This window comes from Anomaloglossus baeobatrachus, chromosome 2 (genome assembly GCF_048569485.1).
Source record: "Anomaloglossus baeobatrachus isolate aAnoBae1 chromosome 2, aAnoBae1.hap1, whole genome shotgun sequence".
NCBI classification, from domain to species: Eukaryota; Metazoa; Chordata; class Amphibia; order Anura; family Aromobatidae; genus Anomaloglossus; species Anomaloglossus baeobatrachus.
This window is the reverse complement of record NC_134354.1, coordinates 174,367,703-174,395,673: the sequence shown is the minus strand read 5'-3', so window position 1 is coordinate 174,395,673 and position 27,971 is coordinate 174,367,703. Positions and strand designations below refer to the sequence as shown.

General features: G+C 43.3%; 1 protein-coding gene across 1 annotated transcript in view; it reads right to left on the bottom strand.

Moving 5' to 3' along the window:
- The window catches only part of WWC3 (WWC family member 3), a 233,001-nt gene extending 209,353 nt beyond the window's left edge, over positions 1-23,648 (bottom strand). Inside the window, 1 exon segment of the mRNA XM_075335493.1 lies at positions 22,998-23,648. Within this exon segment, the coding sequence (XP_075191608.1) occupies positions 22,998-23,221 (224 nt within the window). The 5' untranslated portion in view covers positions 23,222-23,648.
- Between the last annotated feature and the right edge of the window lie 4,323 nt (positions 23,649-27,971).

Below are 27,971 nucleotides of genomic sequence, written 5' to 3'. Positions count from 1 at the left end.
TCAAATAAAACTTTTTTTGTTGTCTATTTTTTATTTCTTACTGACTGGGTTGGTAATGTCAGGTATCTGATAGGCACTTGACATCTCTAACCCCAGGGAGTGATGCCAGGTGACATTACACATCTGGCATCAACCCCATATATTACCTCATTTGCCATCGCACCAGGGCAAAAGGATGAGTTGGGGCGAAGCACCAGGATTGGCACATCTAATGGATGCTCCACTTCTGGGGCAGCTGTAGCCTGCTATTTTTAGGCTGGGGAGTGTCCAATAACAGTGGACCTCCCTAGTCTGAGAATATCAGACCACAGCTGTCCGCTTTACCTTGGCTGGTGATCTAATTTGGGGGGGACCCCACGTTTTTTGTTTTAAATTATTTGTTTAATGTAAAATAACAGCGTGGGGTGCCCTCTATTTTGGATTACCAGCCAAGGTGAAGCTGCCAGCTGTGGTTTGCAGGCTGCAGCCGTCTGCTTTACCCTAGCTGGCTACAAAAGATAGGGGGGACCTCACATTTTGGTTTTTTTTTAATTATTTATTTTTTGGCTAAATACAAGGCTAAGCACCTATTAGTGCCACATGAAAGTCACTAAAGGATGCCAGCTTAGAATATGCAAGGGGGTGAAACATTATATGTTTTTCTCATCTATTATATTTCTATCTATCTTATCTCTTATCTGTCTGTCTGTCTATCGATTATCTATATTATTTTTTGCAGTTACAGCATAAAAAACTGCAGGGACCAACCTGCGGCAAAATCGCATGCGTTTTTCCCGCGGTTTTGGTGCGTTTTTTACCGCAGGTGCGGTAATCTTTAACTCCCAGAAGTTTCTCAAGAAATTTTCTTGAGAAAAATCACTTTTCTAGTGCGCACATAGCCTAAGGGCAACTTACACAAATTGCTAAAATATAATTTCTCAGGAAAAAAGGCATCTTATGTGAAACATACAAGTATCCCTTTTTTCCATCATTCTATAACCTCTATGCCCAAATCAATAGTTTAGATAGGTTAAATGAGGTGACATATTCCTTTTAAGTTAAGAAGGTCAAGAATTATGTGCTAATTTCCTAATACATTTTTATAGCAATCTATGCTGAACTGTCCTGATACAGATCTCTAAGAACCCGATTCATCACTGTATTTTACTTGACTTTTGTTGCGTTTTTAGTGTTTTGTGCCATATTCATCATTCCACTTGTGCCATTTTTGAAATCTATTTATGTGTTCGCCTGTTTGGTTTTTTATGTTCACCATCACAGACAAAGCGTAGGGTTTCTGATGTTTCATCTAATTCATCCTTTGTGACTTTCCAAAAAAGTCCCTGCAGGGAAAATTATGAAAAGCTACACATTTGGAGCAATATGTTCAACATTTGTGATACATGTGCTATTAAAAAAATAAAAACTAGCAAAAATAATGTAAAAAAAAACAAAAACAAAAGATCATTTATGGACTTTGTTCAATTTTTTTTTAAGCACAAACATTGAGGGGTTTGGCAACAAAAAAAAAAAAATTGCACAAGGCAACAAAATAGTAAAGTGACTTAAAAAAGAAAGCGCACATGATGAATCGGGGCCATGGTGTTGAATAATAAATGCCGCCACTAGAAGGCGCTCAGGAACTGACTGCAGACTGCTTTATTATTGAGTTCTATGTAGGAGTATGAGTTGATACTAAACTGATGTACTGTAGGTACAGTATGTGGAGGACTTGAGAGGAATCAAGACTGAGAATCAGAGCCACGCAAGAAAAATAAAAAAATATATCTAAAACATTAATACCAAAAATAGAATAGTGCTGCTAAAATTATATTATGCAAAAAAAACAAAAAAAAAAAAACTATCTTTTCATGTGTTTTAGATAGCAAGATATACAACTTACTAAGAAATTCAACACAGAAACCATTTACTGCATAATCACATAACCAGAGCTGAGGGTAAAGGGTCTGGCCACCTGCCTCACTTCAATAATTGCGCCAGCCTCCTTCTTGGTCACGGCTGACGTATAGAAAAAGAAGGTGGGTGACTGCTAAATCCCTCACATTTGTAACATTAGGGCACTTTATGGCTCCATTTTGTACTTAGTCATAATGGTGCTGCAATAAAGGTGCATTAGTTCTCCCATACACCTCCATATTAATTTGACTTGAAACAGAGGATTGTTTTAGCCCCAGTTTCTGTACGTTAAAGTAAATGCTCCATCAGAGAGTCACATAATAATACATTTAAAAAATATCAGTGAAACGTAACCTTCCACATTAAAAAAAAAGTGGATGGTGTTGTGTATAAGGTGTAGTCTTAAATTTGTAGGTAGAAAATGTTTAATAAAAAAAATCTGATAAAAAAAACCCTTGATGATCTACACAAATATCATCCCTAAACAGCTATGTCCAAGAAGTAATAAAGGTAGAAAAATCTTTCCTGACTCTCTACTGGCGAACAGATCCTGGGATGAACATTTGACACTGCTAATAACATTCCTCGTTTCCTTATAAACGTGCTTTGGTAGTTTGACATTCTAAGGATATTCCTATCTTGGATATGTAAATCCACAGTACATACCATAAATGGCTGATGGGTGTGGGTTCCACCATATTTTTGGAACTCCTATCAAAGTGGTTGAAGAGCTCACGTCTCCGTTCCCAGTGGTTTAAGTTCCCTGTTCTTATCATATGAATGGACCACAGAGTTCAGATCTGCATCAATCAGAAACGTATGCCATATCCCGAGAAAATGTAACAGATGTCCAAAATGAAAATACCCATTTAAATACCTGTTCCTTCAAAACACAAGGCGGCCGACTGGCTTAGTACATGCTCGCTATTAATAAATTTGTGTTCTCCAGGAAGCCTGGCGTGGCACGAGTGTTTGCTATGCCAGTCTTGATGGAGCAGTGACAATTAATTCTAATCATCTGTAATTTGGTTGACTATGCACCAACAATTTTCCAGAAGGACTCTAGACATCCTCTTCTGACCCTTTTATCCGCAAATTGTGCACATCCACAGTATCTCCTTACGATGAATGCTTTCCTCAATCATTCTTGATAGACTTTCAAAACCAAGGAAACCTCAAAAGGTTGACAGTTTCTAAAATACTGGCCCTGGACAGTCTAGCATTCATGACTATGCCTTATGCCAAGTCACTCAGATCACTCGATTTTTACCTTTCAAATTTGGATTCACAGTTAGGGTATGTGCGCACGTGTGTGTATCACATGCAGTTACGCTGCGTTCTGCACCGCAGCGTAACTGCATGCGTCCTGCGTCCCCTGCACAATCTATGGAGATTGTGCAGGGGCCGTGCGCACGTGGCATGTTAGAACGCAGCGATTCGGCTGCTTGCCGAATCGCTGCGTTCTAAGAAGTGACATGTCACTTCTTTCGTGCGGTCTGCATGCTGTCTATAGGGAGAGGCAGCATGCAGAGCGCACGAATCTGCCGGCACCATGCACTTCAGAATGCAGCTTTTCAGGCTCTGAAGCGCACATTTTCGGTGCGGTGCAGAGCGCACACGTGCGCACATAGCCTTAAAGTTATTCATGGAAAACTTGCTCATTTAACCCCTTAAGGACGAAGCCAGTTTTGTACTTAATGCCCAGGCCATTTTTTGTCATTTTGACCAGTGTCACTTTATAAGGTTATAACTCTGGAACACTTCAATGGATCCCAGTGATTCTGACACTGTTTTTTCGTGACATATTGGGCTTCATGTTAGAGGTAAATTTAGGATGATATTTTTTTATTTTATTTGTGAAAAAATCTGAAATTTGAGAAAAAAAAAAAAAATTTAAAATTTTGCAATTTACAAACTTAATTTTTATGCCCATAAACCAGAGAGTTATGTCACGCAAAATAGTTCATAAATAACATTTCCCACATGTCTACTTTAGATCAGCGCAATTTTTGAAACAACATTTTTTGGGGTTAGGAAGTTAGAAGGGTTCAAAGTTCATCAGCAATTTCCCATTTTTTCAACAAAATTTACAAAACCATTTTTTTAGGGACCACATCACATTTGAAGTGACTTTGAGAGGCCTAGGTGAAAGAAAATACCCAAAAGTGACACCATTCTAAAAACTGCACCCTTCAAGGTACTCAAAACCACATCCAAGAAGTTTATTAACCCTTCAGGTGCTTCACAGGAACTAAAGTAATGTGGAATGAAAAAAAATAAAAATTAACATTTTACCTAAAGATGTTGCTTTAGCACTTATTTTCTTACTTTTTCAAGCGGTAACACCAAAAATTGGACCTCACACTTTGCTACCCACTTTCTTATGAGCGTGCCGATACCCCACATGTGGTCAGAAACCTTTGTTTGGGTAAATGGGAGGGCTTGGAACGAAAGGAGCAATATTTGAATTTTGGAAAGCAAAGTTGGCTGAAAGATTGCGGGCACCATGTTGCATTTACAGATCCCCTAAGGTAGCTAAACAGCAGGAACCCCCCTCAAGTGACCCCATTTTGGAAACTAGACCCCTTAAGGCTTCTATCGAGGGGTATAGTGAGCATTTTGGACCCACAGGTACTTCACAGATTTTGATAACGTTACGTTGTCATATTGAAAATTGTCATTTTTTTTTTCTCAAAAATGTTGCTTTAGCATCAATTCTCACTTTTTCAAGATGTAATTCTAAAAATTTTACCCACATGTTTGTTACCCACTTTTTTTATGAGCGCGGTGATACCTCACATGTGGTCTGAAACCTTCGTTTGGATAAATGAGAGGGCTTGAAACGAAAGGAGCAATATTTGAATTTTGGAAAGGAAATTTGGATGAAAAAGATTGCGGGCACCATGTTGCATTTGGAGGACCCCTAAGGTACGTAAACAGCAAAAAACCACCACAAGTGACCCCATATTGGAAACTAGGCCTCTCAAGGAATTTATCTAGATGTTTGGTGAGTACCCTGAACCCCCAGGCGCTTCACAGAAATTTATAACGTTGAGCCATGAAAATAAAAAAAATAAAATTTTACCACAAAATTGTTACTTCAACCAGGTAGCTTTTTTTTCACAAGGGTAACAGGAAACAAATCACCATGAAATTTATTGTGCAATTTCTCCTGAGTTTGGGGATATCTTATATGTGGTGGAAATCAACTGTTTGGGCACACGGCAGGGCTCGGAAGGGAAGGAGTGCAATGTGACTGCAAAATTGGCTGGAATCAATAGCGGACACCATGTTGCATTAGGAGAGCCCCTGAGGTGCCTAAACAGTGGAGGTCCCCCACAAGTGACCCCATTCTGGAAAATAGACCCCTCAAGGAATTTATCTAGATGTTTTGTGAGTACACTGAACCCCCAGGTGCTTCACAGAAGTTTATAATGTGGAGCTGTGAAAATAAAAAAAATACATTTTTACCACAAAATTGTTACTTCAACCACATAGCTTTTTTTTTTTTGCTTTTTTTTTTTTTAACAAGAGTAAAAGGAAAAAAAAAAAAAAAAAAAAAAAAATCAGCATAAAATGTATTGTGCAATTTCTCCTGAGTATGCTGATACCTTATGTGTGGTGTAAATCAACTGTTTGGGTGCACAGCAGGGCTCGGAAGGGAAAAAGTGCCATTTGACTGAACATTTGGCTGGAATAATTAGTGGACGCTATGTCGCATTTGGAAAGCCCCTAAGGTGCCTAAACAGTGGAGGTGCCCCACAAGTGACCCCATTCTGGAAACAAGACACCTCAAGGCTTTTATCTAGGTGTATATTGAGCATTTTGAATCCACGAATACTTCACAGAATTTGATAAGCTTAGGTTGCCATATTGAAAATTTTCATTTTTTTCACAAAAATGTTTCTTTAGCATCACATTTCTCACTTTTTCAAGAGGCAACAACAAAACGTGGACCCCACAGGTTGATATCCAATTTCTTGTGAGCGCAGGGATACCCCATATGTGGCCAAAAACATCTGTTTGGATAAATGGGAGGGCTTGGAATAGAAGGAGCACCATTTGAATTTTGGAAAAGTTGAAATAAATTACGCGCATCATGTCACATTAGCAGGGCCTCTTAGGTACCTATACATCAGAAACCCCCCACAAGTGACCCCATTTTGGAAACTGGACCCCTCAAGGATTTTATTCAGGAGTATAGTAAGCATTTTGAATCCACAGGTACTTCACAAAAATGTTGCTGTAGCAACAATATTCTTACTGTTAGGCTATGTGGCCATGATCCAGTGACACGGCATCTAGTACACAGTGTCAGCCTTCCTGCAGAGATGTGAGTGTTGTCCACGGGAGAACGCAGCTGCCCATGCCCAGGATTTGGGTTCAGGCTGCTGTGGACTTTAGTTCTATTCTACCTGCAGAGAACACTCATATCCGCAGCATAAATTGACATGCTGAGGCTCAGGAAGCTGCGCCACAGGTCGGTTTATGCAGGTCGGAGAAAAGAAGCCCAGTGGGCATGAGATTTCTAAAAATCCTTCCACTGTGCTTCTACTGCACAACGCAGCGTTATGGACGCAGGGAAAACACTCTGAGCCCAAAACGGTGCAAACCCAGAATGTGGGCACTCAGCCTAAAATGCTACAATTGATGAATGGATAGATGTCAAACATAAATATAACGTCCCAACCCCCCTGCATATTCTAAGCAGGCGCCCTTTAGTGCCTTTCATGTGGCACTAAAGGATGCCTAGCCTTGTATTTAGCCCAAAAAGAAAAAAAATAATTAAAATAATTTTATATTTTTGATAGCCAGCTAGAATAAAGCAGACAGCTGTAGCCTGCAAACCACAGCTGACCGCTTCATCTTGTCTGGTGATCAATTTGGAGGGCTCCCCCCAAGCGGGGTTTTTTTTTCTTTTAATGATTTATAAATAAATAATTAAAAAAAAAGTGGGGTCCCCCAAAATTAGATCACCAGCCAAGGTGAAGCTGACAGCTGGGGTCTGGTATTCTCAGGGTGGGAAGAGCCATGGTTATTGGACTCTTCCCAGCCTAAAAATAGCAGGCTGCAGCCGCCCCAGAAGTGGCGCATCCATTAGATGTGCCAATCCTGGTGCTTCGCCCCAACTCATCCCGTTGCCCTGGTGCGGTGGCAAACGGGGTAATAAATGGGGTTGATACCATATGTGTAATGTCACCTGGCATCAAGCCCAGCAATTTGTGATGTCACGGCGTCTGATACCAGACATAACTAACTGACAGTAATAAAAAAAAAAATTGACAAAAAAAATTTGAAAAAAAAACACTCCCCAAAATATTCCCTCTTTCACCAATTTATTGAAAAGAAAAAAGAAAAAAGAAAAAAAAAAAAAAAAAAAAAAAAATCGGGTCCCTGTAATCCATTGTGAAAGTCCCGCGGCGATTCTGGACCTTCTAGAATATGGGGGGCACGTTCAGGGAACGTATCCCCCATTTTCTAGGAGTGCAGATCCTCCATTTGAGGAGAGTGGGTGCAAAAAATCTGCACCCACCCTCCCCGGATCACAGCTGCAGTGTGCCGAGCAGCAGCAGCCAGCGTCTCTGAACACAGGAAGCTGAGCTGTCAGCTGCTCTGCACGTGTGACCGGCGTCTGCTGTGAAGGAGGAGGGGACAGCAGGGGGGGGAAAATCAGCGCTCTAACGGGTACGGGGGATACCGGGGGGGGGGGAATAGGGGGTGACCTGGCAGGACCTGGGGAGTAGTTTTCTGTTGTATGCGTCATAGCACATGCGACAGAAACCAGAGGAAAAGGGTAAATGCGGCCGGCGCGCCGGTGTGTGCGCGGCCATCTTGGATTTACGGTTTATACCGGTCATCACGTGAGCAGGGACCGGAAAAACCGTCCTGAATCATGATCTCCAGGGTTTTTTCCGACTCTGGGGGGCGCTAGACTCTTTTTTCCGACCGCCGTTAAAAAGCGGCGGATCGAAAGAAGTACCCTAATTTGTCGCCGTTAAAAGGCGTATCGGCGGTCGTTAAGGGGTTAAAGAGGTTGTCCACTACTTCAACACTGATTGATGACCTATACTAAGGATAGGTTATCAATGTCGGCCGGCCTGCACCCTTATTGATCAGCTGTTCTCGGTGCCGCTGCTGGCAGTAGACAGTTGGAAATGCTCAGTTCCGGACCTACCCTGTCTTCTGATTGCGCCAGTAGCTACGTATTGCACATCCACCTCCTATTGATTTAAATAGAAGGCGGAAGTGCAGTACCCTGCAGCGGCCACTATCACTTGATGGGGCATCTCTAGAACTTCGCTTTTCCAGCCACCTGCTGCCACTGCAAGGACCAAGAGCAGCCGGAGTGCCGGGTGTCAGACCCCGGCTGATCAAACATTGATGACCAATCCTAAGGACAGACCATCCATATAAAAGTAATGGCCAACTTCTTTACTTTTATGCAGGGTCACTGGTCTAATATCTATACTGAAAAGCCTCCAATCGTGAAAGAGCTAGTGTCTCTAATAGAATAGTCATTGGGAATATATCATAATGAAGCAGACTAGCAGAAGCCTTACTCATACACAAGTCAGGACATGCTGAGGTTTCCTTTACAAAATCCCATTTGAAAAAAACTTGGCAAAAAAAGCATATAAAACTAATATTGCACTACCAGAAAAAGGAGTTTAGCTTACACCAAAGAACAAGTTTAGTAACATTTTCCTAACACTTCCCCACAGATTCCCAATGAAAGAAGAACACTGATTGGTTGTTAAGAATACATGGAAACTTGTAACTGCATGGATTCTTCAAGTATCATAGTAATAAGATCATAATAAGAAGAGCATAACATCATGATAAATATCTAGATATAGCAGATCCTTTTCATATATTTTCGAGATGGGCATGGATTCTACAAGACCAATTCAGATCAATGGAACAGCTGCAGAAATGTCTGCCAATATGAATATACAGTAATAACTATTTGGAGATATGCATCGAAAACAGCAAACAAGTCCTCCCAGACCAGATAATGAATACAGAAGATTTCATGACATCTGACGTATACTACTACATTCCTCCCCCCCAATAATAAGACTAGGATCACATGAGCGTATAAGAAATTCAGCAGAGTTTCATCCAGAAAACTCAGACAATTTTTTTTCTCACTTGTCAGGAGTAACATTGGTCTGTTATTTCACGGACAGCACTCAGACCGAAACACTTGTGAGACAAAAAAATGAAGTTTCATCCAGCCATGCGGAGTCGGGAGTCATGGAGTTGGAGTCGGAGTTCATTTTGGTGGAGTCAGAGTCGGTATAAAATGGACCGACTCAGACTCCGAAAATATATAATAAATTGGGTACAGTAGTTCAATGCAGAATGTGTTGAATATTTTTCATATCAATTTGGGAAAGTTTTGAAATGTCCTATAAAATGCTGTTCTATTCCTGATCTAAGGCTACACTCACACACAGCGTTTTTACTGCGTTTTTTGAGGATACGTTTTTCAGCTGAAAAAGCATATCACCTTTTCAAAAAACACCGCATCACCTGAAAGGTTTTTGAGCTCATAGATAAGGTTTTCAATAGCAAAAGCAGATTAAAAAAAACGCCACACAAACTGACATGCTCATTCTTTGTGAAGATCCGTTTTTGAGGCCTCCACTGGAAAAAGTTCTGCAAGATTACGAACTCAAAAAAGAACAGGTTCTTGCCATTGTAACGGACAATACTTCAAACATTATAAGTAGAATTAAAACTAATGAATGAGAGTAATGAACAACAGCTAGAAGAGAATTTAGGATTCAGTATGTGTGATGGAGCCACACTGCTGTTCATGTAACTGAGGAACAAACAGATATTACAACAGAAGAACAGCAAAATGATACTCTAGAATTAGATGATCTTGTTGAAGCTGCTTCAAAACACTTTCATATTCATCACATGCGCTGTGTTGTGTTGTGTTGTGCAAACGCTGCAGCTGGAAATAAGAGATAGTCTACAAGAGGGACATGCTGGAAATCTGATTGTAAAAGTGAGGAAATTGGTTATTGCCGCCAGAAACCCTAAAATTGATTACATCTTGAAGAGATGTGTTGGGAAAGGGGCAATTGTCAATCAAGCCACTCGATGGGGCAGTACATATTTAAAATTGAGCGATTGCTTGAACTAAAACCATTTTATTTTATATATGGCGAACCCTCAAGTAACCCTGAATGAAGGTCAATGGACACAGGTGGCTCAATTGAAGGAATTGCTTAATCACCCATTTACCGTGACTAAAAAATTAGAAGCTGAGGATTTAACGCCTGGCATTTTCATAAGGGAGTGGAAGAACTTGCTATTTTGCCTCTCCGAAAGAGGAGGTTTAATTGCAGATGGCATTTCTGCTTCAATGAAATGGAGAGAGACAAAGCTATTGGAAAATAACATTTTTCTGGCAGCTGTTTATGTGGACCCAAGTCATCGTATATTCCTTGATGATCAACAGCTTACTACAGGAAAAGAAGCTTTGACTGAGGTAGCAGTTAGGATGAGTGGCCTACAGGAATGCCAGGTGCAAGAGGACTTGGGTTCTAAAGTTGTATTCCAATAAATATATTATTTTATGTTCTATCTAAATATCTTTATTATCTATATATATTATATATATTTGCTCTATTCTGTCTCTCTGTCTGTCTAAGAAATGATGTCATACGCTGAAACCGCCTAAACCATGCCCACACAGCTCCAACAGGCTGACCCCCCCCCCACCCCCTACTCCACTCTCACCCAATCAGCAGCAGCCCTGCAACACACACCCCCACCTTACTCTACCCACACCAAATGAGCAGTGACGACCACTCAATTAGGACATGACCAATCGCCGAAACCATGACAACGCCATGACGCAGCCGGCAGACAGGTACAAGGGACATCGCCATGAAAGCTCCCTACACCTGCCGCAAAGGAGCACAGTAAGCCCTGACCCACAGGAGGCCCCAAAGCGCAGGTCAGTGACCCAACACCACAGAGACTCAGAGTGGCGGGGACCGGAGGAGACGCAGTTGCGGCATCGCAGGGCTTCCCCGCGCCACAGAGACACAGAGGATGGACAGGGACCAGAGGAGATGCAACTGCAGCATCACAGGGCTTCCCTGCGCCACAGAGACATGCAGAGGGACGGGGATAGGAGGAGACGCAGCTGCGTCGGACTAGGAACTAGGAACCCAGGACTCCGGGACGCAGCTCTCCCACTAACCAACGATAAATGCAGGGAAAGCACATGGCTACTTAAATATTAACACTGCTGTGAATGTTAAGGAGCCGCTCATTACTATTCATGAGCGGCTACTTAACATTCACTGCAGTGTTAATATTTAAGAAGCCAACATTCATCGGTGGTTAGTGGGAGATCTGTGTCCCGGAGTGCTCATGAGCAAACATGCCAGGCCAACCCACACCTCCCCAGCCTGCAACTCACCGCCGACCACAGTGGAAAAGTGGAGCGGACGCCGCACAGGAGCGAGCAGCCGGCAGACAGGTACAAGGGACACCTTAGGAAACATTCTGGATGGTGCCTAAACCAGGAGGCGGCCTACACCAGATTGCGCACACAGACCAGGATGGGAGCACATGTCAGGATGGTGGCTGCACCACAATAGGGGGCACATACCAGCATGGGGCCACATCAAAGCATCAGCCCACATACGAGGATGAGGGTCATACAAGGATGGAGACTATACCAGGATGGGACACAGACCAGGATGCTGCATACACAAGGATCCTGCCTATACCATGATGGGGGCACATACCAGGATAGCGGCAATGACAGGATGGGGCCACATCATGGGGCCACATTGCCCTGACTTCATTATTTGACTCAATATAAAAAAAAAATAAAGAAGACTCTACTTGATCATTCGCTACCACTGTCTATGTGGGCATCTTTCACAGATTACGACAAACAACATTTAACCTTCTGGCCTTACAAGGGCTCCTAAAAGAAAAAAAAAACGCAACACAACAACCAGAGCAGGAAGAAGCCAACAACAACAACGTCACAAGAAACACAATACTACAAAGGAAGATCAGACAACCACACGAGCACGAACATCACACACAACCTCAAGAAGAAGCCACACTACAACACAAGAACGCCTTACTAACTCCGGAAGCAGAATCTCAGACACAACTGCCAGAAGAAGAGAATCTTCCACAAACTAAGGACACATTTTTCAATGATAATGCTACATCACACAGTATACTGTTAATGCAGTTAGTTCCCAACAATATTTAGTGACAGTTACAGCTTCATGTTAAACATTCACAATTTTTAAACAATAAAACTTATCTTTGATAAAAATATATTGTGTCTTCCTTCCATTATTAGTCAAAAATCATACATTAACTACACAATAAAATTGTTTTTCTTTACTTAGAATTTGTATTATGGCAAGAAAAAAGCAGCTAAGTAAAGAAAAACGAGTGGCCATGATTACTTTAAGAAATTAAGGTCAGTCAGTCCGAAAAATTGGAAAAACTTGGACAGTGTCCCCAAGTGTAGTGGCAAAAACTATTCAAATGCTACAAAGAAATCGGCTCACATGAGGCCCGCCCCAGGAAAAGAAGGCCAAAGAGTCACCTCTGCTGCGGAGGATAGGTTTATCAGAGTCACCAGCCTCAGAAATCGCAGGTTAACAGCAGCTCAGATTAGAGACCAGGTCAATGCCACTGAACCAGCATGGCTACCACAGCATCTTGCAGCGGCGTGCTATTCCATCCGGTTTTCGTTTAGTTGGACCATCATTTATTTTTCAACAGGACAATGACCTCAAACACACCTCCAGGCTGTATAAGGGCTATTTGACTAAGAAGGAGAGTGATGGGGTGCTATGCCAGATGACCTGGCCTCCACAATCACCAGACCTGAACCCAATCGAGATGGTTTGGGGTGAGCTGGACCGCAGAGTGAAGGCAAAAGGGCCAACAAGTGCTAAGCATCTCTGGGAACTCCTTCAAGACTGTTGGAAGACCATTTCCGGTGACTACCTCTTGAAGCTCATCAAGAGAATGCCAAGAGTGTGCAAAGCAGTAATCAAAGCAAAAGGTGGCTACTTTGAAGAACCTAGAATATAAGACATATTTTCAGTTGTTTCACACTTTTTTAAGTATTTCATTCCACATGTTTTCATTCATAGTTTTGATGTCTTCAATGTGAATCTACAATTTTCAGAGTCATGAATATAAAGATGAGAAAGTGTGTCCAAACCTCTGGTCTGTACTAAGAGATATATATAGATATATATTACACACAAACACACACACACACACACACACAGTCGGCTTAGCTGAGTATGTTTGTGTCCTCCATAGAGAGGCGTGTCAGACAGCTCTCCCTTCAGAATACATGATTAGGAGTGCTGAAATACTTTGTTCCTTCCTTTTCAATCCTTCTTAACCTCAACTTTCGGGAATAGTTTGGACAGTTGTCCGCAAATTAGAAAGTTAGGCTACCTGTTATCTAATTTATATGGTCAGCTTTATGGTCACCATTTTGTATAACTGAAACCAGCACTGATCGGGTCCCACTGATACAGATTGAACTATTTTTACTGTATTTTGAAGCCTTGCTACAGAAGATGGAGCACAATATTCAAAATTACCATCTTTCACTGGGTTGAATTGTACAGAAAACTTTACAGACTACTGAAGGACTATATCGTATACTACATATGCAGAAAATAACAAATACGGTAATTACCATTTAATAAAGTTGTGAAAAGTGGCAATTTTTCCACAGAAATTAGGTATAATAATGCATACTGCCCAGACAGGTGGATGGAGATTTATAGATATGATTATGTCCAATACCAAAAGCCCCAATGGAGCAGGCACCACTTCCATTATATGGAGTGCTAACCAAAATACTTGTAAAACGCAAGTTAAAGTGGAGGAAAGAAATGTACAAAAGATCTGTCGCAGTTGCTAAATGTTTAAGGGAATCTGTCAGCAGGTTTTTGCTACTTCATTTGAAACCAACATAATGTAGGGAAGAGAGACCCAGATTCCAATGATGTATCCCTTAGTTTACTGGGCGCAGAAGCAGTGACACAGATTTTAGATGTAGCATGCAGCAGAGCTCAGAAAGCTAACCCCACCCACAACACAGCTTTGTGTGTACAATATCTATTGCCAGTGACAGAAGAGGTGGACTTCAAGACCAGGGCTCATGTGCGCTGTAGTCCGGACAGTGCTGATCTGGTGATAAAACGCATGCACAGAGTGGCAGCCAGCAGGCTGCCCGCCCACCCTGCGAGCGGCAGTCGGGTGCCCGTGCGGGTGGCAGCCGGCTGCCGCCCTCACACAGGTACCCGGCTGCCGCCCTCACACAGCCATGGGTACCCAGCTGCCGCCCGCACACAGCCATGGGGACCCGGCTGCCACCGCACGCAAGCACAGGTACCCGGCGGCTTGTACGCAGGGTGGGCGGGCAACCTGCTGGCTGCCACTCTGTGCATGCGGGGCGGGCGGCTGTGCAGCTTACCAGTTGTCCGCGGTCCCACTTTCAAATGATGGCGCAGATGGAGCTCTTGGATGAGAGCTCCATCTGCGCACGCGCTGCTCCGGGAGTCAGCGCGTGCGCAGATGGAGCCCTTGGATGAGAGCTCCATCTGCGCATGCGTCGCTCCGGGCGCCATTACTTGAATCGGGTCCGCGGACACACTCCACCACTGAGCAGTCGCCGCCGCTCCCACCACTGAGCCGTTGCCGCCGCTCCCACCACTGAGCCGTCGCCGCCGCTCCCACCACTGAGCCGTCGCCGCCGCTCCCACCACTGAACCGGGACCGCGGACACACTCCACCACTGAGCAGTCCCTGCCGCTGCCACCACTGAGCAGTTGCCGCCGCTCCCACCACTGAGCCGTCGCCGCCACTTCCACCACTGAGCCGTCGTCGCCGCTGCCACCACTGAACCGGGACCGCGGACACACTCCACCACTGAGCAGTCCCTGCCACCACTGAGCAGTTGCCGCCGCCACCACTGAACACACTCACTGCACCGGCCTGCTGCACGGCTCACCCGCCACGGCTGCTGCCGCCACCACGGACCCCACACCGCGGAAGCCAGGACGCCTGCAACCACGGACGCCACGGCACCTGCAACCACGGACCCCGCTGCCACTGACCTGCCACGCCTGCCAGCACAACCTGTGCCTCCTGTGACCCCGCTTCACCACCACTGCTGCCCCCCTCCGGTAAGAGAACACCAAAGTATAAGACGGACCCCATTTTTCTTTTTTTTACCTTTTTTTATGTCTAAGTTTGGGGTGCGTCTTATATTCCGGTGCGTCTTATAAAACGAAAAATACGGTAAGTTGAATTTTTATTATATAGAAAAAAGACAAAAGCCTACACAGGACAAATAAAACATGAAAGTGTGCATAGATCCTGTTTCCTATGACAAAATGTGCCACTGGCATACAAATAATATGACAGGCATGACAATCCATAGAGCCATTTGAATATAAAATATGTTCAATAATAAAATAGAGGCGCAAAACACAAACAGATAATACAAAAAATAATTCAGTATCAAAAAGAAATAAATAGTGGAACAGTGCAATAAAGTGATATGCATAGTCATATGAATAAATTGGCTCACAGAAAAAGCACCATATGAGAATAAGTACCCTACGCGTATCGCCACAGGAGGAGTCTTCACCAGGGGTTAATACATATGGCCAAATACATAGCAAAAATAAAGTCTGACCGAATGTGCAACAAGCTTAGGGAAGTCAGGTTGCCTCATCAACAGTGGGTTTAATCTGCTGGGAGAGGACATAACCAATAGCAACTCTGGATGTAGAGAATGCGAATGCAAAATCTTACCTATATTGAAGCCACAAGACAGAGTAAACCAATCCTAACAACGAGTAAAGTTTATAAATACTTAACGGAGACCTGTCCCTATTTTATTCCCGTAGATGAGGGCCTTTTATTTAGTGCAAATTTTGTGGTCTTAATAAGGTGGTGTGTCCAATGAGGTAATAATACAAAGCAGCCTAAAGACCACATAATCCGGTGAGTCACATCCCCTTAGTAAAGACAATAAAAATTAGAACTGAATAAAAATACTCATATTACTGGAACCATATGATGTATTTTTTTTTTAAGTTATAAAATAGGAAAAAACTCTCCACTCTTGATTTGGTGACAGGTTCTCTTTAAAGGGGTCTTCCAAGTTAAAGGGAACCAGTCAGGAACCACGAGCAGTTCTGGGTGCATATTGATAATCCTTGGCTAACCGTCCCTGTATACACTCGCATAGATAAAAGGGATCTATAGAAAAAGTATTTCTAAAGATCTTTTATCGTATGCTAATGAGCACGGGGACTAGTCCCCAGGGCGTTAGTTCTCCGGCCAGTCGGCTCCATTAACATGGTTAGTCCGTCCCTGTGGGTGTGCTAACATGCTAATGAATGTGCAGCGTTAGAGGATGATCTCACTCACCTCTCCACCACCATTGCCACCTGACACTGGATTTCGGCTCAGTGCGTATAATCCCCGGACTTCCAGTCATGCGCACTACTTCAGTTTGAAGCCAGGACGCATACAACCGGCTTCATAGTGCGCATGACCGAAACTCTAGGATCATGTGCACTGAGCCGAAATCCAGCGTCGGGCTGCGATGGCAGCGGAGAGGTGAGTGAGATCATCCTCTGACACTGCGCATTCATTAGTATGTTAGCACATCTACAGGGACATACTAACATGCTAATGGGGCCGACTACCAAGGGAACAAATGCCCAGGGGACAAGTCCCCGCGCTCATTAGCATATGATGTAAGATCTTTAGAAATACTTTTTCTAAGATCCCTTTACCTATGCTACCAGATGCAGGGACTGCTAGGCAGGGATTAGTAATACGCACCCAGAACTGCTCGTGGTTCATGATAGGTTCTCTTTAAAGGGGTCTTCCAAGTTAAAGGGGACCTGTCACCAAATCAAGAGTGGAGAGTTTTTTCCTATATTATTCCTTTTAAAAAATCCACCATATGGTTCCAGTAATATGGAATATATTTTATCTACGCTAGTGTATACAGGGACGGTTAGGCAGGAATTAGCACTATGCACTCAGAACTGCTCGTGGTTCTGGGTGCATATTGGACCTGACAGGTTCTCTTTAATAAGTTTCATACAGTCAACAATACAACTAAATATAGCAATCAACCCCACTAGTCTTCTGTTTACCTTGCTTTCATTGGTGACGTCCTGTACACCCCCATGACCACTGCAGCCAATCACTGGCAGCAGAGTTACACGGCATAAAACCTCTGAGGAGAGTGATTGATTCCAACTGTCTATAAAGTGTCCAAGCGAAAAAATAATCTGTGTTGCCCATAGCAACAAATCAGAGTTCAGCTTTCATTCGTTATACTGCCCTGGTTAAGGGGAAGCTTATATTGTGACTGGTTTCGGCCCAAGTTTCATTTAAAAGACTTTATAAAGTGAAAGCTGAACTCTAAGGTTACATTCCCAGGATGAGTTTTTGACGTAGGATATTTCATTGCTCACAAAAAACGTACTAAAATGCCTGTAGTCCAGACGACTGTGTCAATAAAGTTTTGTCAAAGCAAAATCACAGGAAGTATCAAAAACAAAAGCCGCTTTATATAAAACATGACACACCAAAAAGAGCGAAATACCGCATTGCCAACAAGATAAAAATGCATGTAAAAGCAAAAAAATGCAAGTAACCTCATTTAACTAATAGGCGGCGAAATGCTGAAGAAAGTCTGCAACATAAAATAAAACTCCCCAAATACTTGTGGTAACATTGCCTACGGGTATGTTCACACTGAGGGGATTTTATTACTTTTTGGAGCAAAAACCGGGAGTAGAAACTGTCCAAAAATCTCCTCAAAAACGCAGTAAAAGGTCACAGTGTGTACATACCCTAATTAATTGCTTTACACAAGTCATGAGGACCATTGTTGCATAGACTGTTACCATCAGTTACTGGGCTTTCTTCAGCCAACCATTATCATCCAATCACAGGCCATGTTTCAATTTTCCAATTCAGTTTACAAAATAAAAGCAGAGTTCTGATTCCACACGCGACCTAGATCACTAAGGCGGCTTTCACACTGGGTTCCTCTCCCCGTCAGTGGTCCCGTCGGTGCTTCAATCCGAACCCCTCGCAAAACGGGTTTCGGACATATGTGCCGGCGGAACCTTTAACTACAATGGTGCAGACGGAGTCACCGTGTGCTTTGTCGTGCACCATTTTCAGGGGCATATGCTCTCCGTCCTCCAATAGGTGTATATTCCCGAAAATGGAGTACGACAGAGCACACAGTGACTCCATATGCCCCATAAGGCTATGTGCCCATGGGACAATGTTCCCGCGGATTTTGCCACAGAACACCTGCGGATTTGATCATGATTTTCTTGATAAAGCTGCAGGTTTTAGAAAGTACAGACACTCCCCATGTTATCATATGGGACATGGGGAGTGTCTGTGTCCATATGTGCGGCTGTGGAATATGCTGTGGATGTCTCGCAGCTGCACATAACTGCATGTCAATTATTCCTGCGGAAATATCTGCAGATGTCCCACCTCTCCACTATGGAGATACAGGCCAGGACTTCCGCACATAAGTCGCACGATTGTCCGCAGGTTTACCGCAGATATTTCACTGGAATCCCGCAGTAATGGATAGCTGCGGATTCTGGGGATTAGCTGCGGGAAACCTGCAGACATACCTGCGGATATATCCGCAGATGCGAGCTCCCGTGGGCACATAGCCTTATAGTCAATGGCCCCATCAGCACATATGTTCAAACCCGTTCAGATGGAAGCCCCAACAGGACCACTGACCGGAGATCGGAGCGCAGTGTGAAAGTGGCCTTACACAGAAAGGTTTAGGCTACATGCGCACGCTGCATCTTTTTGTGTTCACAAACTGCAGCCAAAACTGCACCTTGTCAGAGAGAGCCTGGAAAGGTCACAAAAAATGCTTGGAATTTGTGTTTTTCTGCGTTTTCAGTGCGTTTTTCACAACATGCGTTTTTGCTGTGTTTTTGTGACAAATGTTGACGAAACGCAGGAAGAATGAACATGGTGCATTTTTTTTTGTCACAAACTTTTGACAAAGAAAACGCTGACAAATAAACTGCAATGTGCGCATAGAAAATCTGACATCTCATAGACTTTGCTGGGAAGTCAAATGTCAAAGTTCTGACAACAAAACTGTAGCCAAAAACGCAGCAATAAACGCAGCGTGCGCATGTAGCCTTAAGGCTATGTGTCCACGGGAGAATGTAGCTGCGGATTTTTCTGCATCAAAATCCGCAGCTTTCCCGCAAAATCCGCACCTTTTCAAAGGTGCGGATTTGCCGCGGATTTTTTTTTTCCCCCCAATTTTAAAGCCAAAATCCGGATGAAAATCCGCAACAATAATTGACATGTTGCAGATTTTTCCAGATCAAAATCCGCACAAAATCTGCTGCGGAAAAATCCGCAGCGTGGGCACAGCATTTCCAAAATGCCATAGAAATGGCTGGGAAGTGCCTGAGCTGCAGATTTTCGGGAAATCCGCGGCTTTTCCGCGAGAAATCCGCGGCAAAATCCGCGCATTTTCCGCAGCGTGGGCACATAGCCTCAATAAGGCACATAGGCTTTCTACAAAATGTACACTTCACATTATCTTCACTGCATGAAACTTGAACTAAAAAAAATAGAAGAAATAACGTACTCAATGAATACCGAACTGTAAATTATAAAAAGTGGAAACAATGTTATATATATGTGTGTGTATATATATATATATATATATATATATATATATATATATATATATATATATATATATATATATATATATATATATATATATATATATACATACATATATATATATATATAGCCATCAATCTATAAAAAAAGAAAAAATGGATATATAACCAGGGCTGTGGAGTCGGTAAGCCAAACCTTCGACTCCGACTCCGACTCCGACTCCTCAAATTCTCTTGCACCGACTCCGGCTCCGACTCCGACTCCGGCTCCGACTCCGGCTCCGACTCCTACATATATTGCTTAGTTAGGTGAAAAATTTATTGTAGTACATGAATATGTGTATGTGAACATCAGACATTTAATAATTTTTATGATACGATAATCAAGATATTTGGATAGAACATAAAATATATTTATTGGAATACAACTTTAGAACACAAAAAACTGTAATAAATTGTAAATATGTAATACACTATGTAATATACAGTAGATTACATATATATCTTGTGTGTGTATATACACTGTGTGTATATATATATATATATATATATATATATATATATATATATATATATATATATATATTACATATTTACAATTTATTAGTTTTTTGTGTTCTAAAGTTGTATTCCAATAAATATTTTATGTTCTATCTAAATATCTTGATTATTGTATCATAAAAACAATTAAATGTCTGATGTTCACATTGTACTACAATAAATTTTTCACTTAAATATAAGCATTATACTAAATGTTATTATTTAGTAAAATATTCAGCACATTCTGCATTGCACTCCTGTCCCCAATTTATTATATATTTTAAGAGTCGGAGTCGGTGCATTTTATACCGACTCCGACTCCACCAAAATGAGCTCCGACTCCGACTCCGACTCCGACTCCGACTCCGACTCCACAGCCCTGGATATAACTATCACCTACTTAGAAATATGCACCAGGCCACAAGTTACCTATGCATCTTTTTTTCATGCTACTTCACTGAGACTTTTGCACAGTTTGCGAATATCTGGAATCTAGAAATTATTCTACGCCTATACTGTAACTAAAGGATGACTTTTTTGACTATATATTTACTGTGGATTGAGGAAGATGATAATGGCGTTTATGTAGGTTTTCAATCATTATGGGTGATTAAAAAATACAAAAAAGGATGCCTTTGGACATTGGGGGTGGACATTGGGCTGTTCCTCTGAAGTCCCACCAGCTGGTCAGATATTGGTATCCTTCAGACTGGGATCCAGTTTATGCAGCCTCATTGGATAAAGCTGAGATTTGTTGAGCGTGACCGGTGAGGAAAGCAGCTCCACCCTTAGGACTCTTTAAAATTAATTTAAAAATAGATATTATTTTCAAAGCTTTTTTCTACTTTACATTGCATTGGCCAAAGTATAGAAGCAGACGATTGCCAACCTCCAATCATCCTGGTTAGCAGATTGGTGGCATTTTTGGGCCAGAATCCTCCTGAAAGCTATCATTAAGGCCTGAAACACACATCCGCAAAAAACACGTGCATGTCTTGCGGTCCGTTTTTCGGGTCAGTGTTCCGTTTTGGATGTCCATTTCTCCGGTACGTGTGACATAAGTGTGATGGTGTATGCTTGCTGTGCGTGCGTATTGAATGTACGTGCATGCGTGAGATACGTACGTGTCATGTCCGTGTGCAGTTTGTGTGTCTTGAGCCGTTTCACCATTTATAAAAAAAAAATATAAAACCACACGGACCGTACGGAAAACACACGTCCGTGTCACGTACGTGCAGACCCGGACCCATTGACTTTAGCGGGTCCGTGTCTGCATGATGCCAGTGAAACGCGGACATGTCATCTGTGTTAAAAAACGCACACACGTACAAACCACACGGACACAAGTTCCGTATGGCTTTATGTGTGTGCCTGTTACCATAGGGTAACATTGGTGCACGTGTGTTCGTGCCGCCGGTACGTGTCAAAAAGTCCCAAACACGTACCGGCGGCATGGATGTGTGTTGCAGGCCTTATATGAAGAGCAGGACACTATTATTACTGCATCTACAGTAAAGTTTCAATAAATTTAGTGGTAATAGGAAAGATCTTCAGTCTTTTGTAGTTGATACAATTGTTTCCCGCACACATAAGCAACTTTAAATAACTCAGCTCTAAATATTTGAAGCCAATTTTCTACTGCCAGATACAAGGCCATACATACCATTTACAAATATCTGCAAAAGAATTTTCCTTGTGCTGTGAAACTAAACTTTCTATTGAAAAATACCTTTCATATTTTCAAGTGTGATTGTCGAGTTCATTTATGAGTATCCAATAGATATTAGGATAAGGCACACAATCACTGTTTTCAGCATTTTGGATGCAGCGTCATTTCACTGCGTTCAAAACGCTGCATTGTACAGAACAAGCACAGTGGATGGGATTTCTAGAAATCCTGTGCCCATTGTGCGCGTACAGCCAGCAGCGAAAACTGACCTGCAGTGCGGATTAATGAGCCGCAAGCATGTCAACTTTTTGCTGTGGAGTCACAAGCAGAAGCAAGAGACCACAGCGCACCAAACCTTGATCGTGTGCATGGGCATCTACGTTCTCTTGCGGAGGAGTCTCGCCGCGTCCAGCACGCAGCGGGTCCTGATCGTGGGCACGTAGACTTAGTCAATAAAGCAAATTAAGGCCTTAGGCTGCTTTCATACATCCGGTTTTAGCAGTGCGGCTCAATCCTGTTCAAAAACCTATGCAATGGATGCGGCGAAAAACACGGGTCCATTGCATAAAGTTTTTCTCGGCGGCCTGTCGTTTTTTGACAGATGCGGCTTGATACGGAGCATGCGCAGTGCAAAAAAAACGCATCCTGCGTTTTTTGCCGCAGGACGCCACATCCGGCATCCATAGGCTTACATTGTAAATTGCGCCGCATCGCGCCGGATTTGACACGATGTGTTTTTTTCGCCACACGAAAAAACGTGCCAGGCAATGTTCCATCCGGTCGCCACATGGGCTAAATATGCCGCATCCGGCAAAAAACGGACGCAACGCAAGGCCATGCGGCACAATACGGCGCTAATGCAAGTCTATGCAGGAAAAACGCAACCGGCGGCAAAAAAAAAAACGGTTGTGTTTTTTCTGCAAAGCGCCGTATTGTGCCGCCCAGCAAAAACCGGATGTGTGAAAACAGCCTTATGCACACGCTGCATTTTTTGGTGCATTTTTCTGCTACAAGGTGCAGAAAACGTCTCCACCAAAAACTCAGCATGAGCACATACCCAGCATGGCAGTGCCCAGGCCTAGTTGGCCATTACAGAAGTGGGTACAGATTAGAAACACGTGAATTACCTGTCTCTTGGGTCTATCCATGAGGTCTGTCTGGTGTTGTGATCAATATAAAATACCCTGCCATCAAAGTCTCTTGCCTCCTCCCAGCCAGCTGGTAAAGGCAGCTCTGAACTCTCCCTCATGCCAGGCAGTGGGCACTGAGATGGGCATGGCTGCTGTTGATGGTGATGCTGCTGCTGGGACTGCTGTTGCCTTCTCCTCCTGCCACCACTCAGCCAGGGCATTGCAGGAACAGGCAGTCCTCTTCCTCTGCTTGCTCCCTTCCTCCTGCTGTCCCAGGACCTCTGTCTTCACTGCTGCTGCTTACAGAGATCTGTTCGGAAGATCTGCAGAGAGCCACAGTCTCTTTTGTCCCATCTTAAGTGTGATCATCCTAGTCAAGCAATGTACAATAACATAAATACACAAAAAGCAGCTTTTTTTGTCTTCCCCCTTGTTCCTGGGTTCCTCTGGAAGTCAGGCTCCAGACTTATCTTGCAGGGATCCTCAGCTGTGTGTTATCTAGGATTGTGCCAAGTGAGGTCTTCCAGACATCTGAGAGGTAGAATAGTTCATTTCTAGTCCGGCCAAGTGGCCAAGCTGAGCTCAGAGCTCAGGTTCTTGTTCATCCATGTCTGCCCTCAGTCGTCTCATTCCACACAGCCCAGAGAGCAGCCACCTCCCCTTGTCTCTGGTTCCCTCCCTCAGCTTCCTGAGCTGTGTTTCCAGTCTCAAAGCTCCAATTTTAGCTAAAGTAATGCATGCACTATGTAGAAGCAATCCCACTAAGGACTGGCTTGTGCTGCTGACACTCATGTTTTTAATAAGCTGCAATTCAGAGACAGCAACACATTAAACTAAAAGTTATACAACTTCGCAAATGTTCTGAAGATGTTTATTAATGCCAGATATCCCAAGTTATTGTCATTTGTTTCACATCAAGACCAAATCTAGTCTAGCGCCACTTCACCAACGATCAACCGCAAACTCCGCTTCATAAAGTCATATGAAAAAGTTTGGGCACCCCTATTAATGTTAACCTTTTTTCTTTATAACAATTTGGGGTTTTGCAACAGCTATTTCAGTTTCATATATCTAATAACTGATGGACTGAGTAATATTTCTGGATTCAAATGAGGTTTATTGTACTAACAGAAAATGTGCAATCCGCATTTAAACAAAATTTGACCAGTGCAAAAGTATGGGCATCTCAACATAAAAGTGACAATATTTTGTAGATCCTCCTTGTGCAAAAATAACAGCCTCTAGTCGCTTCCTGTAGCTTTTAATAAGTTCCTGGATTCCGGATGAAGGTATATTTGACCTTTCCTGTTTACAAAACAATTCCAGTTCAGTTAAGTTTGATGGTCGCCGAGCATGGACAGCACGCTTCAAATCATCCCACAGATTTTCAATGATATTCAGGTCTGGGGACTGGGATGGCCATTCCAGAATATTGTAATTGTTCCTCTGCATGAATGCATGTAGATTTGGAGCGGTGTTTTGGATCATTGTCTTGCTGAAATATCCATCCCCTGCGTAACTTCAACTTCGTCACTGATTCTTGCACATTATTGTGAAGAATCTGCTGATACTGAGTTGAATCCATGCGACCCTCAACTTTAACAAGATTCCTGGTGGCGGCATTGGCCACACAGCCCCAAAGCATGATGGAACCTCCACCAAATTTTACTGTGGGTAGCAAGTGCTTTTCTTGGAATGCCGTGTTTTCTTGCCTCCATGCATAACGCCTTTTTGTATGACCAAACAACTCAATTTTTGTTTCATCAGTCCACAGGACCTTCTTCCAAAATGTTACTGGCTTGTCCAAATGTGCTTTTGCATACCTCAGGCGACTCTGTTTGTGGCGTGCTTGCAGAAACGGTTTCTTTCGCATCACTCTCCCATACAGCTTCTCCTTGTGCAACGTGGGCTGTATTATTGACCGATGCACATTGACACCATCTGCAGCAAGAAGCTGCAGGTCTTTGGAGGTGGTCTGTGGATTGTCCTTGACTGTTCTCACCATTCTTCTTCTCTGCCTTTCTGATATTTTTCTTGGCCTGCCACTTCTGGGCTTAACAAGAGCTGTACCTGTGTTCTTCCATTTCCTTACTATGTTCCTCACAGTGGAAACTGTAAGTAAAAGTAAGCTGGGATTTTTATTGTATTTATGCTGGGATCCTTGGATCAACTGCAGATATGTTGTTTTTGTGCTGTATGTCTTGATGAAGGGAGCAGAGCTCCTGAAACGCGTAGACACAAGCTACAATAAAGGAACATTGATCATCTCTCTGTCCTCCTTCCTGATGAATATCAGATATAGGGAATACTATATTTGTCCTGATGAAGGGGACGCAAATGTCCCTGAAACGCATAGACCTGTGTGAATAAAGGGATCCTTCCAAATCTTCGGTGAATCTGTGGTTTTGGCGCGGTATTCAAACCCGTTCTTCTTTCTACTCTGCAAACCACTACTACTATATAGAGGAATATAGGGGCTGCATAATACTATATGGGGGCTGCATAAAACTATATGGAGGAATATAAAGGCTGCTTACTACTATACGGAGGAATATAAGGACAGCATACTACTATATGGGGGTTGCATACTACTATTTGGGGGCTGCATACTACTATATAGTGTAATATAAGAGCTGTATACTACTATATGGTGGAATATAGGAATTAATATATTCATGCCTAAACTCGCTGGATTTTGTTTTTCCTAGATCTACTAGCCCTAGCCTGGGTGTCTTCATGCGAGCATTGTGAGCAACTCCGGACTGAGAAGCTGTGGTGAGCTGGCTTTTTCTTTTCTCTAACTATACAATAAGGTTATTTATAGCACAAATATAATGTACAACAAAAAAATTGATGCAGCTATATAACAGGATGGGGACAAAGATACAAGCATGGGATGGGAATGCTAGGTGCTGAGGGAATGAGGCTCTTTCCTCAGCTCCCAGATTTCCCATGTTTTGCTATACACCTTTCCCTCAGCGCCCAGCTTTCCCCAGTTCTCCTATACATATTTAAATCAGTACCCAGCTTTCCCATGGTCTAATATCTCTCAGCACCTATCTTTCCTATATTCTGATATCCATCTTGTCCTCAGCACCCAGCTTTCCCTTGCTCTGCTATACATCTTTCTCTCAGTGCTCAACTTTCCCATGTTTTGCTATACATCTTTCCATCAGCACCCAGCTTTCTCATGCTCTGATATTAAGGGCAAGCTGGGTGCTGAGGGAAAAATGTATAGCAGAGCATTGGAAAGTTGGGTGCAGAGTACAAGATGGATATCAGAAAATTGAAAGCTGGGTGCTGAAAGAAAGAGCCAAGTGTCAGCATAATTATCATGTATCCTGAGGGGGCGGGGACGGGGGGCCCAGGTCCAGATTTTGTATTGGGGCCCATGGAACTCTAGTTACGCCACTGCTAAGAAGTATTCTACAGCCACATATGGGATATTACCACATTCAGCAGAAATTTTGTGAAAAATTTTGGTGCCATTTTACCCATTTCCCTGTGTGAAAATGCAAAATCTGGGGCTAAAACAATGCAATTATTTTTTTCTTCACTTCCCAATGGTATAACAGTCTGTGACACAACCATGGTACTAATATGTTCACTTCACCCCTAGATAAATTCATTGAGAAGTGTAGTTAGTAAGATGGGGTCACTTGTGGGGGGGGGGCAGCTGTCCTGGCACCTCAGGGGCTTTGCCACTGTGACCCTCAAACCATTCCAGCAAAATCTAAAGTCCAATATGGTAATACTTCCTTTCTGAACTTTGTACTGTGCCTCAAAAGCAGTTTTTGACCACATATAGGGCTGTGAAAAACTCAGAATAGATTGCACAAATGTTATTGTTCGTTTTCTCCCATTATCCCTTTTGAAAATTAAAACCTTGGGGCCAAAGCAACATGGTATTGCAAAAAAAATTCTTTTTATTTACTCAGACCAATGTATACAATTCTATGAAATGTCTGAAGGTTAAAAATGCTCACTATTCACCTACATGAATTCCACAGAGGTGTAGTTTGCAAAATGTGTGGAGTTTTCTGCTGTTTTGGCATGGAGCTCTTCAAATGTGACATGGCATTCGCAATCTATTCCTACCAAAATGGCACTTTTTCCCTTCTGAGCCGTGCACCGAAGCAGTAGATTTCCACCACATATGCTATATCGGCGTACTGCGGCGAAATTGCAGAACAAACTGTTTGGTGCATTTTTTCCTGTCACACTTGCGAAAATAAAAAAAATTGTGGCTAAAGCATTTTTTTTATTTTCACGGCTCAACGTTATAAAATTCTGTGAATCACCTGGGTGTTCAAGGAGCTCACCACACCTCCTAGATAAATTCCTTGAGGGGTCTAGTTTCCAAAGTGTGGTCACTTGTGAGGCGTTTCTGTGGCGGGCGGAGGAGGGGACGCTGCGCTAACTCACTGCTCGGGTCCGGCTGCTGCTGCTGCTCGGTGGTGGCTCGAGCGGTGGGCCGGATCCCGGGGACTCGAGCGGCGCTCCTCGCCCGTGAGTGAAAGGGGGGTGGTGTGGTTTGGGGATATTGTCCGTGACGCCACCCACGGTTGTGGTGAGGTTGTGACACCACCGCTGCTCTGGACGGGGATCCCGGGAGCGATGACAGGGAGCAGCTTGGATGTTGTTTTTCTCCCCTCCGTGGGTAGGGGGGTTGGTTGTCCCGGGGCCCGGTGAGGGAGGGATGGATGACAGGCGGGTTACGGGGCCTGGTGAGGTGCAGGGTCGCGGGGGCAGCGCTGTGCCGCACGGCACAGTGGTACTCACTCAGCCAGTAATTCACACAGAGTCTCTGGTCAAACAAACGGCTGGATGGACGGGTCCCACAGGCGGCTGCGGTTGTTCTCATCCCGGCAGGTTGATGGTGACTGCTTTTCCCTGCACCTGTGTTGTGTTTACGGTTCCAATGGCTTCCCACCAGTAACCCGCTCCCCAGCTTGGATGGATGCTGAGGGA